The 16,079-nt window shown below is 35.0% G+C and overlaps 1 protein-coding gene across 1 annotated transcript in view; it reads right to left on the minus strand.

The window, feature by feature from the left end:
- Nucleotides 1–16,079, minus strand: part of Agbl3 (AGBL carboxypeptidase 3) — a 71,428-nt gene that overhangs the window by 18,042 nt on the left and 37,307 nt on the right. The window contains exons 12-14 of the mRNA XM_026379911.2: nt 15,105–15,185; nt 10,391–10,448; nt 3,086–3,179 (exon numbers count right to left, since the gene is read on the minus strand). Coding sequence (XP_026235696.2) covers nt 3,086–3,179; nt 10,391–10,448; nt 15,105–15,185 — 233 coding nt within the window. The remainder of the gene's footprint in view (nt 1–3,085; nt 3,180–10,390; nt 10,449–15,104; nt 15,186–16,079) is intronic.

The following is a 16,079-nucleotide window of genomic DNA, read 5'->3' on the forward strand; positions in this document are numbered from 1 at the left end:
CAAACAGCAAACTACCCACTCAAGAGTAATGTACTGCCATGTTCTATTGGCATATTATACCCCAGAATATGCAAAGTGTGTGTGTATATATACATATATATATATATATATATATATATATATATATATAGACATGTATATATCTAATCTTACATAAGGGAGATCAAAAGGGTTAAAGTATTTGCTCAAGATCACCCAGATAACAGGAGGCAGAGGAAAATCTAGAAGTCATACCTTCTATCTATAGTACTTTTTCTCGTATCTTAATGTATCATTCAATTTATTTTCATAGAGTATGATAAAGATATGATAAATGATATTTTTAAAAATTAAATCTTAGTGTAAAAGAATTAATTTTATATACAATTATGGATATGCCAAAAGGTGCCTTATATATTGGTCTTAGAATATGTAAGGCATCTTTGGGACAAGTCTCTGTTTTTCCTTAAAACCTATTTTATTTAGCAGAAACCAAGTTCTTAGAGGAGAAACCAAGGAAAGGAGAAAGAACATACCATGGTCATGGTCACTCTGTTGTGAAAATTCAGGCGATTTTCAAATGCTTATCTATGACTACCTATTTCACTATCTAGATATTTGTTTATATCATTATTCTAAAGGTCAGGGAAACTTGCCAAGGGTAATAGATAGAATAATTGCTGGTACACACAAAACTACAAAGTTGGTTTATGTAATCTCTGAATTCCCTTTCTATTCCTCTTTCAGTTTTTGGGTACTAGTTTTTGCCTCAGTGACCAATGCTCCAATTGCCACTATACAGAGTAAAACATTTGATTATTATTCATTCTTTCTAAAGCTCTAAATAATTAACTTATGTCAGAGATATTGGTTTTAAAAGAGAAACTCAGACACTGCAAATAATGAGTGCATAAAAATAAATGTCTATAGAATTTAAGGCAACTATTAAGGACAGCTTGGCAATATTGAAATCTTAGAAACCTTCAAAGTACCCATCTTATGGGTGTGTGTGTGTGTATATATGTATATGTATGTGTGTGTGTGTATACATATGTGCATATATATGTGAAAATGACCTAGTCATAGATACTGTGTTGAATATAAGGAGATATTCAATTAGCAATGGCTATCGGAAAGTCACTTTAACCTGTTGCTTTAATTCAAAACCAAAATTTTATAAGAAAGAGGAAAATGAGTAAGATAGTTAGGTAGAAGGAATCAAGTATAGTTTTCCTACCTTAAATATTTTTTTAGAAGCCAAGAAGGAGCTTGTCCAGGTATTTTCACTGTAAAAGAGAATATACCATAAAATATCTGCTTAGGTATTAAGATCAACAAAATACAATAGTTTTTTTTGTCATTTCATTTACATGGTTAATGCTTGCTTAATTGAGATTATTTTCAATTAATCCACTATTGTTTCATTCAGATATATAAAAGATAAAAGTACATATTTCCTCTGGAAGCCTTTTGATTAAACAGTTTCCAGAGAATAGCAAACGGTAGAAATACCTAACTAATAACTGTCTAACAATTCAGAATTAAGTATGATTGGATCTATGAAGATTATCTACATGTTCACGTTCACTAATGAGGCCAACCTTTTAGAGAGCCAATTCAGGACACAGACATACCAGACCTCTCACAATTTAATTTAGTACATTAATGTAATAAATAACTATACACAGTACTTTATTATTTTAAGATAAAACAGGTATTCAAATTTATATATCATTCTATATTATTTGCTTTGCTAATACCCACTATTATTTAAGCAAAACAATATAACTAGGTAAAAGGCAGTTAGTTGTTATTAACAAATAATATGTTAAACAAATAATATGTATGAGAAAGTAGAATATTTTACAAAGTTTCTCTCCTTTCCTCTGCTATAGAATTTAACTCTATCAGATATTTAAATTTTATAGGCTATAGAATTGTATAATCTTTAAAAAGTTGAATGTGAATCTATGGAGACTAATTAAATAGATATCATCTATATTGAATAAAAATTAACAGTGACATTTTTTTCTTTCCCATGATACAGCAGAATGTTTTTGCTGTTTCATTTTCCAAGAATACCTCTCTTAGCTACATATAGCCTTTAGAATATAATTTCTTTCTTTTATGTAGTGGTAAAATGGAATCCACACAAACATCAAATTCCTTAATTAATCAATTTATTTTGCTTTTTGTTTTTGGTACATGAACCTGGGGGTGCTTAACCACTAAGCAATATCACCAGCCCTTTAAAAAAATGTTATTTTGAGCTGGTCACAGTGGCATACAATTGTAATCCCAGGGGCTTGGGAGGCTGAGGCAGGGATATTGAGAGTTCAAAGCCAGCCTCCGCAAAAGTGAGGTGCTGGGGCTTGGGATGTGGCTCAAGTGGTAACGCGCTTGCCTGGCATGCGTGGGGCACTGGGTTCAATCCTCAGCACCACATAAAAATAAAGATGTTGTGTCCACCAAAAATTAAAAAATAAATATTTAAAAATTCTCTCTCTCTCTTAAAAAAAAAGTGAGGTGCTAAGCAACCCAATGAGATCCTGTCTAAATAAAATACAGATGTGGCTCAGTCATTGAGTGCCCCTTAGTTAATCCCGGGTATACTCCTCTCTCCCCCACAAAAATTATTTTGAGACAGGGTCTCACTTAGTTGCTTTTAGGGCCTTGCTCAATTGCCAGGGCTGGCTTTGAACTTGTGATCCTTTTGCCTCAGCCTCCCGAGCTGCTGGGATTTTAGGCACGTGCCACTGCACCTGGCTATCAAATTCCTTTTGGCTTTGTAGTCCTGCTCTTATCCAGCCCATACTAGACTGATACTGGCCAGTCCATGGTAATGACATCAAGTTAGATATAGTGTAAACAACAATGTTTTGAGCATGCAATACTTCGGATCTTACTTATTACTAACAGCAGGAGTTTCAATGTCAATTTGTTTTGTATCTTCAGATGTGCTTTTGCAGATTAGCTGTTTGTTGTTCAGGCACTTTGTGTCTGTCTATCACACAGATGTCTGTATCTAAAATGTCCATTTGTTTTAGACACCTTGAAGTACATTTGAGAAAGAAGGACCTGATGCTTTCCAAGAAATACTTCTGACTTTTCTTTCATTTTGACAGCTATGGCTGCTCCAAATACCTTGTAGCAGGCTGCAGCTACATCAGACTTCCACAACTTGTTCTGAAGACTTTTTCCTTAATCATGCAAGTTTTAATAGTGAGTCCATCCCAGACGACTATGCCCCCACAGACTCTCTGAATGACCGTACCTTTCTGCAGCTGGGTCAAGTGTCCCCATTCTATTCTGTGAGAAGGCCCTTCCCTATCTAAAACTAACCAGAAATTCTGGGATTGCTATGTGCATTCATGAGCCCACAGTTTTTGTCTGTATAAGCAACCTTCTCTTTCCCATTATAGGATAGGTCTATGTACTATTTTCCTTATGTTGTAGTAAAGGTCCTAATAAAGTCTCTTTTGAATGATTTTGTTTTGCCTATCCACGATTTTTATCTCAAATAGAATGGGCTAAGATGGTTGCACTAAACGTTTGCTAGCACTAAAATCTGCCAGTAGCCAGAGTCGGTAATGCTGAGGACAGCTAGCTGCTGAGAGCTGCAGGAAAAGCTTCTGGGAGAGCTGTTAATTCCAGCTGCAGAAGGAACTATAAGCTGTAAGCTCCAGCTGCCAGAAAGTCAAAGGGGAGAGCTGCTAAAAGAACTGAGAGTTGCTAACCCTCAAAGCTCAGAGTTGCTAAGTCCTAGGGAGCTGCACTCTGCCTATTTGTGATTTCTGTCTGAATTGAGCAAAAGGACTCTCAACTGATTGGTAAACTCACTGACTGTCATCAGAAGTTAAATTTTTCTTTCTCAGGGAAAAACCTTTTTTTTTTTAAAGAATGAGATAATTTGAACTTAAATGAGTATCCCAAATAAATTACAGTTTTAGTGCTTAATTTGTATGATCCTTTCCAGTGACAGTTTTTTTGAGGTCTTAGACTTATTTCCCCCCAACAAGTCATTTTTTTTTTAACCATATAAGCTTTTGTCACAACCAGGACATGATAATGATCAACTTAGATACAGTAAGTTTATTTTCTTGGCTCTTTAAAACCTCTTCAAAGACCATCAGGTTTGGAGAAACAGCATGTAAATTGTTTCACTATATTTATTTCCTCCATCCTTATCCTCAAAGTATTTCCAAATTAGAGAAGGATATTCCCTTCTGTATCACACTTGAAGATGTGACTTAACGGTAGAACAACATTTTGATATCTTCTCAATGGCTGGCAACAATAATAGCTATTGTATACACATGTCTAAGGAAGTTCTCTTCTTTTATTTCTATAAAGTAAAAAATTTCTTCATGTTTTGAGGAAACTAAAATGTGACAAAAAACTTTCGTTATGAAAGCCTCACTGTCACATATTAGCAAATCACACCCATTGGTAGTACAAGATGGGAGACATTTGTTAGGTAAGATCTTTTCATTTTCTTTGGTAAAAAGCAAGCTAACTGATTAATTGCCATCGATGCAGATTGATGAGCACAACCAGTTTGTATTTGGACAAAATATTCATATATATTTTAAAGTTTTCTTTGGTTTCATTAAAATATTCATAGAAATGAAGATTGTCTCAAACCCCATTTTTCAAATCAAAATATATAAGAGCCAGGAGAATGCTTTTTTGTTACCAGGATTCAGTGCACTACTTGGTAAAATGTCGAAAACATTTTGGTTGTAGGATTTGATAAAATGAGCTTTACACTATAATAGACCAGCACATCTGTCATCAGAATTTCCTTTTTGTTGACTCATAGGGTATGTAAGTGGCAACCTCTGAATCAGGAAACATCATTTTATTCTGTTTCATCAAGCAATAAAGGAAATGGATGATAACTGTTAATTCTGTAGTATGTGCAAGTGAATTCACCAGCTATTTTTTTTCTCTTTTTTTGCAGGGCTGAGGACAGAACTCGGAACCTTGCCAGTACTAGGCAAGCACTCTGCCACTAGGCTAAAACCCCAATCCCACCAGCTATTATTCTTGATAGAGAATTGGTATTTTGTGGGAGGGAAAATACATTAATTTGGTTCTTGCTTGTCTCATCCTGGACTTACGAGATTTAGTCTCCCAATGTACTTATAGCTCTTTTCTTCCATGATGCCCAGGTCAACCTACAAGTCAAGACATACCTCCTATGAGAAGAAATGGTTTACTGGAGCCAAAGGGAAGATGATCACTTGGGAACAAAAATTGTAGTTACTGTTACTCAAAAATATTGCTTCAGGATTTTATAAAACTGTGGCTATATTTGTAGCTTTAAATCATGGGGGGGGGGCGGTGCTAAAAATTACTTGTTAGTCACTTGTTAGGAATTATGGTGCTGGCAAAGGTTAAGCTGTCTTGTAAAAAAAGAGTTGGGTGTGGTCTCAGTCTCTGAGTAGTTTGGGTCTATTCTATCAAAGGTCAGTAGAAGGTAACAAACAATATTTGGTCCACTCTGATGACTAACTCTCATCGGGGGATGGGCATGCCTGCAGCCCAGATCAAAGGTTCAGCTCTGGATGTGTCTGAGATCAGATTTAATTATGCCTCCCAACTCCATTTTAAGTATTCTAAACCAATGCTATTACATTTTGATTTCTTCCTTGACACACATGTCCAAATTCTATTCTGTATATCACACTATATGCTCTAATATGCTAAATTATCTCCCTAACTAGTTAGCTAGTTATATATATCCTTTATTCTTCTATCTATAGTTGAAAGAACATAAAAATAACACAATCATTTAACTTTCTCCTTCCACTTCCTTTTTTTGTTTTTTTTTTTTTTTTTTGGTGATGTCTGAGGTCGAACTGATATTGGTATTGTACTTATTCTCTTTTCATTATCTGAAAATTTGGACCTGATTTTCACATTCAGATTGAACTGGCACTAGATTGATATAAAGCACCACGGTTAATTCACAGGTAAATCAAAAATGAACTGTTGACATTTCAGGGTGGTACTTTTCCTGGAAGCCTCAGTTCTCTGATGGATCCAAGAAGTCACTGATTTTCAGTGTACTTAATATTTTCTTATTATAGGACAAAAATGATGATTTTCAAAGTTTATTCACATTGAAGCTAAAAACCATATGTTTCTGTACATATGGTTTAAATAGTCTATATTTTCTTCTCCTAAGAGTAGTTTTAGCTCTTACATTTAGGTCCATTTTGAATTAATTTGGTTAATGGTGTAAGTACTATTTCCAATTTTATTCTTTTGTATGTAGAAATCCAGTTTTCCCCAGTACTTTTCATTAAAGACTATTTTCCCCCACCAAATTGTCTTGATACCTTTGTTGAAAATTCAGTGATAATAAATATATGTTTATTTCTATATTCCTGTTATGGTTTGCATATGAAGGGTTCCCCCAAAGTTCCTGTTATGCAGGAATGTTTGGAGGTAAAATGATTAAATTGTGAGAGCTGCAACCTATTCAGTCATTCTAGTTTGATTGGAGTGATTCAGTGGTAACAAGGCAGGTAGGGTGTAGCTGGAGGAGGTGGGTAACCGGGGATGTACCCTGAAAGGATGTATCTTCCCTGTATCCCCTTCTTCCTCTCTGCTTCCTGGCTGCCATGAATAGAGAAGAGCTCATTCACCACGTCCTTCTATCAAGACGTTCTACCTCATCTTGGCCCAGAGCAATGGAGTCAGCCCACCACGGACTGAACCTCTGACATTGTGAGCAAGAATAAACTTTCCCTCTTCTAAGTAGTTCTTGTTGGGTATTTTGGTCACAAGTAATTTAAAACTGACTAACACAATTCTCAAGTCTCTTTCACTGATCTACATGTCTACCCTGTGCCAGTAACACACTGTCTTGATATCTATGGCTTGCTAGCAAGTTTTATAATCAGGAAATATTAGTTATTGAACTATGTTGTTCTTTTTTTAAAATTAATTCTGGGCCCCTTGCACTTCCATATCAATTTCAGGTTGACTTTGTTAGTTTCTGCACAGAAGGTAACTAAGATTTTTTTCCTTTTTAATTTGTTTTAGTTAGTTATGCATGATAGTAGAATGCATTTATGCACTTTGATATAACATACATAGATGGGATATAATTTCTCATTTTTCTAAGTGTACATGTTATAGAATCATATTGGGCATGCAGTCACATATATAAAGTAATAATATCTGTTTTGTTCTATTATCTTTCCTATCCCCACATCCCCTCCCCTCCCCTCCCTTCACTTTCCTCTACCTAATCTAAGGTAGCACTATTCTTTAGTACCCCCTGCCTTATTGTGAATTAGCATCTGCATATCAGAGAAAATATTTGGCCTTTGGTTTTTTGGGATTGGCTTATTTCTCTTAGCATGATATTCTCCAACTCTACCATTTACTGGCAAATGCCATAATTTCATTCTTCTTTAAAGCTGAGTAATATTACATTGAATATATATACCACATTTTCTTTATCCATTCATCTACTGAAGGATACCTAGGGTGGTTCCATAGTTTAGCTATTGTGAATTGAGCTGCTATAAACACTGACATGGCTGCATTACTGTAGTATGCTGATTTTAAGTCCTCTGAGTATAAACAAAGGAGTGGGATAGCTGTGTCAAATGGTGGTTCCATTCCTAGTTTTCTGAGGAATCTCTATACAGCTTTCTATAGTGGTTGCACCAATTTGCAGTCCCACCAGCAACATATATGAGTGTACCTTTTTCCCCCATATCCTCACCACATTTATTGTTGACTGTATTCTTGATGATTGCCATTCTGACAGGAGTGAGAGAAAATCTTAGTTTTGATTTGCATTTCTCTAATTGCTAGAGATGTTGAACACTTTTTAATGTATTTGTTGATCAACTGTATTTCTTCTTCTGTGAAGTGTCTATTCGGTTCCTTAGCCCATTTATTGATTGAGTTATTTGTGTTTTTTAGTTTTAAGTTTTTTGAGTTCTTTATACATCCTAGAGATTAGTGTTTTATTGGAGGTGCATGTGGAAAAGATTTCTCCCAATATGTAGGCTCTCTCCTCACAATATTGTTTCCTTTGAGGAGAAGAAGTTTTTAAATTTGAATCCATCCCATTTAGTGATTCTTGATTTTACTTCTTGTGCATTAGGAGTCTTGTTGAGGGGTTCAGTTCTTAAGCTGAAATGATGAAGAGAGTTGGGCCTACTTTTTTCTTCTATTAGGTGCAGGGTCTCTGTTCTAGTGCCTAAGTCTTTGATCCACTTTGAGTTGATTTTGTGCAGGATGAGAAATAAAGGTTTAATTTTATTTTACTACATATGAATTTCCAATTTTGCCAGCACCATTTGTTGAATAGGCTATCTTTTCTCCAGCGAATGTTTTTGGTACCTTTGTCTAGTATGAGATAACTGTATTTATGTGGGTTTATCTCTGTGTCCTCTATTCTGTACCATTGGTCTATAAGTCTATTTGGTGCCAATTACCATGCTGTTTTTGTTACTATAGCTCTATAGTATAATTTTGTGATTCCTCCTGCTTCACTTTTCTTGCTAAGGATTGCTTTAGCTATTCTGGGTCTCTTATTTTTCCAAATAAATTTTATGATTGCTTTTTTCTATTTCTATGAAGAATGTCATTGAGATTTTAATAGGAATTGCATTAAATCTGTATAATGCTTTTGGTAGTATGGCCATTTTGACAATATTAATTCTGCCTATCCAGGAGCATGGGAGATCTTTCCATCTTCTGAGGTTTTCTTCAATCCTTTCTTTAGTGTTCTGTGTAACTAAGATTTTGATAGGGATTGCACATTATTTGTCAATTGGGGAATACTGACACCTTAATAGTATTAAATTTTCTTATCCATGAACACTGAGGTATCTTATCATTTACTTAGATTTTTAATATATTTTTATAAAAGAAAAATTCTGAGATGTCCTAAATTTAATTGCAAAGGATTCAGGATGCAGTAGGGGAGAGATAAATAAAATTAATCAGGTAACAATTGTAAAGGATACCAACAAAAAGACTATTTCATATTCTCCTATGTTGAAGCATTGACTTAAATCCTAACATGCCAGGGGTCATTTACACAAAGTTTATGCATATAAATACAGAAAAAGGTCCCAAATAAATATCCTAAAATGTGATTTTTTACTTTCTTTCACTTATCTATTTTTTTTTTTTTTTTGCAGGGGGCGGGGAAGGGCAGGTACCAGGGAATGAACTCAGGGGAACTCAACCACTGATACACATCCCCAGCCCTATTTTGTATTTTCTTTAGAGACGGGGTCTCACTGAGTTGCTTAGTGCTTCACTATTCCTGAGGCTGGCTTTGAACTCACAATCCTCCTTTCTCAGCCTCCATAGCCGCTGGGATTACAGGTGTGTGCCATTGCGCCTGGCTCTTTCACTTATCTTTATTTCTACTTTAAAAAATATTTTTAATACCTTATTTACTTATTTGTTTTTATGCTGTGCTGAGGATTGAAACCAGTGCCTCATCCCTGCTAGGCAAGTATTCTACTTTTTGATATCACATTTTTTAAAAAGCATATATAAAAGTTACACATAAAAAGCTGAATTGTGTGACTGCTAAATACTAGAAAGAATAAAGTTGAAGTGAATTAACTATATTAATTATAATAGACTTAATTCTCTCCTTGGTGTCCTTGGTGTGGTTTTTATCTCCAATTCTACTTTTAAATTAATTTGCTGTTTCCAATGGATATATAGATATGGAATATAGATATTATATGAGTATGGTATATACATATATGCAATGCATATTTTACTTAGGTTACTTCAAATCCTTTTTGGAAATAGGTATGGTGTATATATTTATAATACATTAATAGATATACACATACAATTAAGCAATTATTTTGGATAAAATTAAGTATTACTTATATTTTTTCCCCAAAGGACCACAATTAAAGGTAATACAATAGAAATTAATAAAAAAAATACCAGAGATGCTAGAGTATCAGTTAATGATTCACATCAGACAATGGTTTGTAGCAGAAGCAAATAACAGTCTATTAATTTAATTTCTCTCCTGAGATCAACCTCTATGATCTCAAGAAGAATATGGTTTTTAAAACATGAAATCCCTCTATATTCTTTGGGGAAAACCTTTCAAAACCTTGGGATATCCCTCAAAAATCTCTGTCTTCTCATGTAACTGACCACTGCTCTGTCTGCTCCCTAGGGATCTGTACAAAATCCTGCCATTGCACCTGTAACCTGGTGCTTGTTTACTTGTTTTTCTTCTCTGATTAAAAGATGAGCTCCTGCAGGAAAGAAATGGTATCCTATCCTTCTTAATACCTCTAGCACCAAACACGGCCACAACCTCAGAGTTGTGGCACAAAAGTACTGTGTTGAGAAAATGAATCAATCACTTATAGGTGAAGCAGAACATTACCTTTCACATCAGAATTTGATTCTTTGTGTTTTTGCAGTACATGTTCTCTACCATAAACCTAATGGAATAGAGAACCAGAAGGAAGACAATACTATATTATAAACATGAAAGTGAGGTATATTTATTTCCTATATGATTTATGATATGATAGGTTTTTAAAAAACATTTCTCATTTTATTTTTTAGGTTTAAAATGGCCAGAAATATGTCAGAAATCTGAACCTTTTACAACTTGACTCTTCTTTTACATCAATGAATAAAATAAAATCTTGTTTTTTTGAATGCTAAAGGGAGTTTAGAAAATTTCCACTCTATATAGAACATATATAGTGAGAAAGAGACATAAAAGTGTGGTTATAACATCGCTTATTTAAATTAAATTAGAACCACTGAAATGGATGAAAGCAAACAAAATTATATGAAAATCTATAAACATTGCTAAACTGTGCTTATATACAACAGATGAAGAATAGTTTTTTTGAATCTCATAAAGAAGTCCAGAGAAAAGAAGAGCATGAAGATCTGATACTGCTTTCTATCTTGAAAGGAGGTGCCAGTATGACCCACATGTACTCAAAGAGACTTATACTGAAATTGTGACTGTAATATTGAGTCTTCAAATCATTATGAGACCATGAAAATGTTTTAAATGTTTCCAAATTTTTTCTTTATCTGTATGTTTGGATGTTATAAATAATTTTCAAAAAGTATTTGAGGAAGAAAGAAGGAATTGAAAACATTTTGCCAACATGTAATGCATATCAACTAGTCAGTGAAAACAGACCACGACACAGAGTTGAAGCTGGACATGTCCCAGCTATTGGGAGGCTGAGGAAGAATGATCACTGGAGTCCAGGAGATGGATCCCAGCCTGAGCAACTTAGCAAAACCCTGTGTCAAAGATCAGATTATGCTAAGTGAAGCTAGCCAATCCCTAAAAAACAAATGCCAAATGTCTTCTTTGATATAAGGAGAGCAATTAAGAACAGAACAAAGAGGAAGAACATGAGAAAAAGATTAACATTAAACAGGGAGGTGGGAGGGAAAGGGAGAGAGAAGAGAAATTGCATGGAAATGGAAGGAGACCCTCAATGTTATACAAAATTACATATAAGAAGAAGTGAGAGGAAAGGGGAAAAAAAAACAAGGGAGAGAAATGAATTACAGTAGATGGGGTAGAGAGAGAAGATGGGAGGGGAGAGGGGGGAGGGGGGATAGTAGAGGATAGGAAGGGCAGCAGAATACAACAGACACTAGTATGGCACTATGTAAAAATGTGGATGTGTAACCGATGTGATTCTGCAATCTGTATACTGGGTAAAAATGGGAGTTCATAACCCACTTGAATCAAATGTATGAAATATGATATGTCAAGAGCTTTGTAATGTTTTAAACAACCAATAATAATAAAAAAAAGTATTGTGGTCGTCAAGGCCAACAACTACCAGACCAAAAGATAAAAAAATTAAAAAAAAATAAAATAAAAAACTTCAAAAAAAACCCCACAAAACCCCACAAAACAAACAAAAACATAAAATAGAGTTAAAATCTAAAGTCAACTTCTTTGTTGATATAATTTATGACTGCCAGCAAAACCAAAAATTGACACTAAATAGAAATGAGTGAAAATGTAAAAACCAAAACCTGATTATTAAGAGGGGATAAAATTATATATTCTAGAGAGAATCACTCAAAAATTAGCAATATTATGTAATTGTTAGAATTTGGTGAAACTAGTGGTAAAGTCTGGCTAATGAGAATTCACTTGTAATAAGACTTCATTCAGTGAACTCTTGGTGTCATTTTTAAACCTCTTTCTCTTTTTTTAAAATAATTTTTTAGTTGTCAATGGATCTGTTTATTTTATTTATTTATATGTGGTGCTGAGGATCAAAGCCAGGGCCTCATACATGCCAGGCAAGCGCTCTACCACTACTGAGCCACAGCTCCAGCCCTAAACCTCATCTCTTTAGTGAAATGATGGCGCAAGCCATAATAAACTATTATACTCATCCTACAGAAAAATATCACTAGGCCAGTGATCCTTGAAACATAACCTTTGATTCTTAACCATAGTCATTTATAATGATTTTTCCTGAAACTTTTCAAAATCAATGACTGAAAGTATCTTGGTAGAAAATAAAGTTAACTACAGTATTTAAAAAATAACTTACTAATATTATTTTAGGAATATACTGATGTCTTATGAGCAAACGATTAAGAAATAGTAAGCTCAGAATCATGGATTACATTGAATTCCAGTCATTTACCTCAGTTAAAAATTGTTCACTCTTTTTGTCAATGATAACTAGAAAAGAAATTCCAGGTAGTGACTAATGAACTCCTATTATATCATGGGCAAATTTAGAATGGTCTGCAACTTTCTAAAAGTATTTGGCCAAATGATAATTATTTTACATCTGAAAATATTCAACATTAAATATAGATTATGATTTCAAAACAGTTTTTAAAAGCTCCAAACAAAAAATAAATCAAATACATGCGCATTCAATATAAAGCAGTATACCATATTTTGCATTAAATATAACTTGGATAAATGAGAAAAACCACTATGTGGCTGTGTTTATGAGAACTAAATAAATTTCCTTGGGATATTACACACACCTGCAAATAACACAGAACAATTACAGGGTTTGTTTACCAAAGAATTTTAAAAATTTTACTCAAACAGCATTCTTGAAATAATGTAATTCTAGAATTTAGAATAGATTGATGGTCTCCAGGTGTTTTGTTTTGGATTTGGAATGTTCAACAAAGTCTCATGTTGGAAGCATGGTTCTCAACACAGCAAGGTTCAGAAGTGGGGCTTAGAGGCAATGATTGGTTCTGACCTCATCAGTTGATTAATCCATTTAATAGCTGAATGGACTATTGGGAAGTGAGACCTAGCTGGAGTAAGCAGGTTACTCAGGGTGGCCCTGGAAAGGTTTATTTTGTCCTCCCACCACCATGTCGCAGCTTTCTTCCACCATGCCCTCTGCCATCACGGTGTCTTATCTCAGGCCCAGAGCAAGGCGCCAGCTGACCATGGACTGAAACCTCTGAAACTGTGAGCTGAAAGAAATTTTTCCTATTTTATATGTTGTTTCTGTTAGGTATTTTGGCCCCAGTGTCAAAAAGCTAACATACTGGGAGTTAAAATTATGTAGAAAGGGAACAAGGATGGCTATAAAGTAGTGGCATGAGGGAGCCTTGTGGTGATGGGAAACTCTGTATCTTGAATGTGGTTATAGTTGCAGCATAAATGTGATAAAATTACATAACTGTATGCATATGTACACATATGGACATGCATTGGTGCACAAATGAATGCTCACATATAAGATTTGTGGACAGTACCAGTGTCAGTTTCATGGTGTCCAGTAGATTTATGGCAGATGCTAACACTGGGTGAGGAAAAATGTTAAGGTTTGGATATGAGGTGTTCCCCCAAAGTACCTGTTAATGCAGGAATATTTGGAGGTGGAATGATTGGATTACACAGCTGTAACCTAATAGGTGCATCCTGATTGGAATAGACTGACAGGTGGTAACTGTAGGGAGGGGGGCATGGCTGCAGAAGGCAGTGGTGTTCTTCCTGGCTGTCTATTCTCCAAGTCAGTTTAGCTTACAACTGCAATGAATCCACCAATCTTCTCTCAATTGATTTCTACCATATTTCTTCTGGTTTTCAGAATGTCCTTAAGTTTGAACCCTAAGCTGTGTTGCATTTGAAGCCAATTCTTTTGGGAAGAGATTAGGAAGCTATCTGTTTTTTGGCCTGGTTCTTCTACCTAAGAAAAAATGTTCAAGCCTTGGATATGAGACTGGGGGTAGAGACAATGGCAGTCTTCTGACTACTACCACTGCTTTGAGCTGCACAGTAGGATACAGGCCTCTCCACTTGTTTTTCTCTAATATGGTACCACCACTTTACAAGCCAAGGCAAGGTGATCAGGGTCTAAGTATCCTCAGTGGTGTAGCACTCAAGGTAAAACCTCCATCCCCTGAATAGGGTCTGGGTAGAAGGGAGCTCCCACCTTTTGTTTGTAATTACCTGGAACTTAGCTCAGCAACAGGTAGCTGGAGGCAGGATAAAAATACTGACATCCTGCCTGTCTTGGGAAAGCAGCCTTCTAATGGCTGTGGGAAAAAAGGGTACAATTTCCTTGGCTGAGCTAATCTGTCTTATTGAGCTGAGAGATGGGGAAGGAAGGACTCTGAATTAAAATACGGGAGGCTTTTGCTGTTTTCAATGGATCTGAATAATTTCCTTAAATAGTTTTTTGTTTTTGCATTTGTTGAACCATTCCAGATATTTGTTCATTCTTTCTTTCGTAGTATTTGACAATTTTGCTGGTAAATGGGTTTGTTGAGCTCCTTATACTGTCACATAGAAGTCAATATTTTAGCACTATTTTTCCCCCTATATTTCCATTTAGTTGTTCTTAGTTTTAATTTTTTCTTCTTGCTGTCATGGATGCATCTTGCAAACTTCCTCAAATATTTTTAGAGTTAGGTAAATAAATACAAAATTTAAATATGGCACCTTAATAATTCCTGCCTTTCATCTGCCAAGGATGAGCAAAATTTTAATCATCAACCTTCCTGGTATAAAATTGTGGTATAAGAAGCATAAGAGAAAATAACTTGCCATTCTCTTGCATTCATTTAAAAAAAAAAACTTCTTAACAACCACATTAATAAAGTCTTACTTCTTCTCTGGCACTCTGGTAGCTTGCCATGGTAGAATTCCTTTCCTTCTTTGTTTTCAGATATTTTTTCTTGGTTTTTATCTAAGAAAAATATTCATATTAAAATCAGTATATAATCAACATATCAACAACCATATACATACAGACATAAAACTATCTTAAGACTTACTTCCTAGAAGAAGGAGAAGTCCTGTCCCTTTTCCTCCTATGAAGTACAACTGACTACCCTAAATATCCAAAAGGTGAACTCTGGAATGTTGGATTGTTGGAAATAACAATTATTCCTCTATAATAGGAATACATATTCCCCAATCTTTACCATGTAAGTTTGTGGCATCTCCCACTATAGATGGAGTATACTTCACTAATCTGTTGATGTTGGGCCTCGTTATACGACATAACGGTTAATGGAATGTTAGTGAATATGCTATCAGGTGTGGTTGTAATATGATACATGGTTGCCAGGAGAAAATGTAGTTATAAACAGGCTTATATTGATTGGTTGTCCCACTTACTGGGTTTTCACCAATGGATTTTTCCTTGCATAATCTCTGATCAAAGGAAAATGAGAAACGTGAAATGTCACTGGACTCAACCTGAAGCTAAGACCAGTTGACCCTATCCAAGTCTAGTGGAGCCAACCGACAGACCCATCAGTGAAAAGTAAGTTTATTTTAAGTCACTGAAGTTTTGAAGTTGTTTGCCATGCAGAAAGTAGCTAATTTACATACTATCTGCTTATTTGCTCTCTCACTTCCTTAATCACTTCTTTTGGAGGTAACCCCCTCCACAACTGCAATCTCCACCTAAACTCCTTATTCTTCTTCTTTCTGTAATTTCCACCTCAGGGACTAATCCTCGTATAACATGCCATATATTTTACTTATTTATCTTGTTTATTGTGTGTCTCTTCCAACCTGAATATAAAATAACAAAGGGAAAGATTTTTGTCTCATTTGTTCCCTGCTTTATCCC

The sequence above is a fragment of the Urocitellus parryii genome, chromosome 3, assembly GCF_045843805.1.
Source record: "Urocitellus parryii isolate mUroPar1 chromosome 3, mUroPar1.hap1, whole genome shotgun sequence".
Lineage (NCBI taxonomy): Eukaryota > Metazoa > Chordata > Mammalia > Rodentia > Sciuridae > Urocitellus > Urocitellus parryii.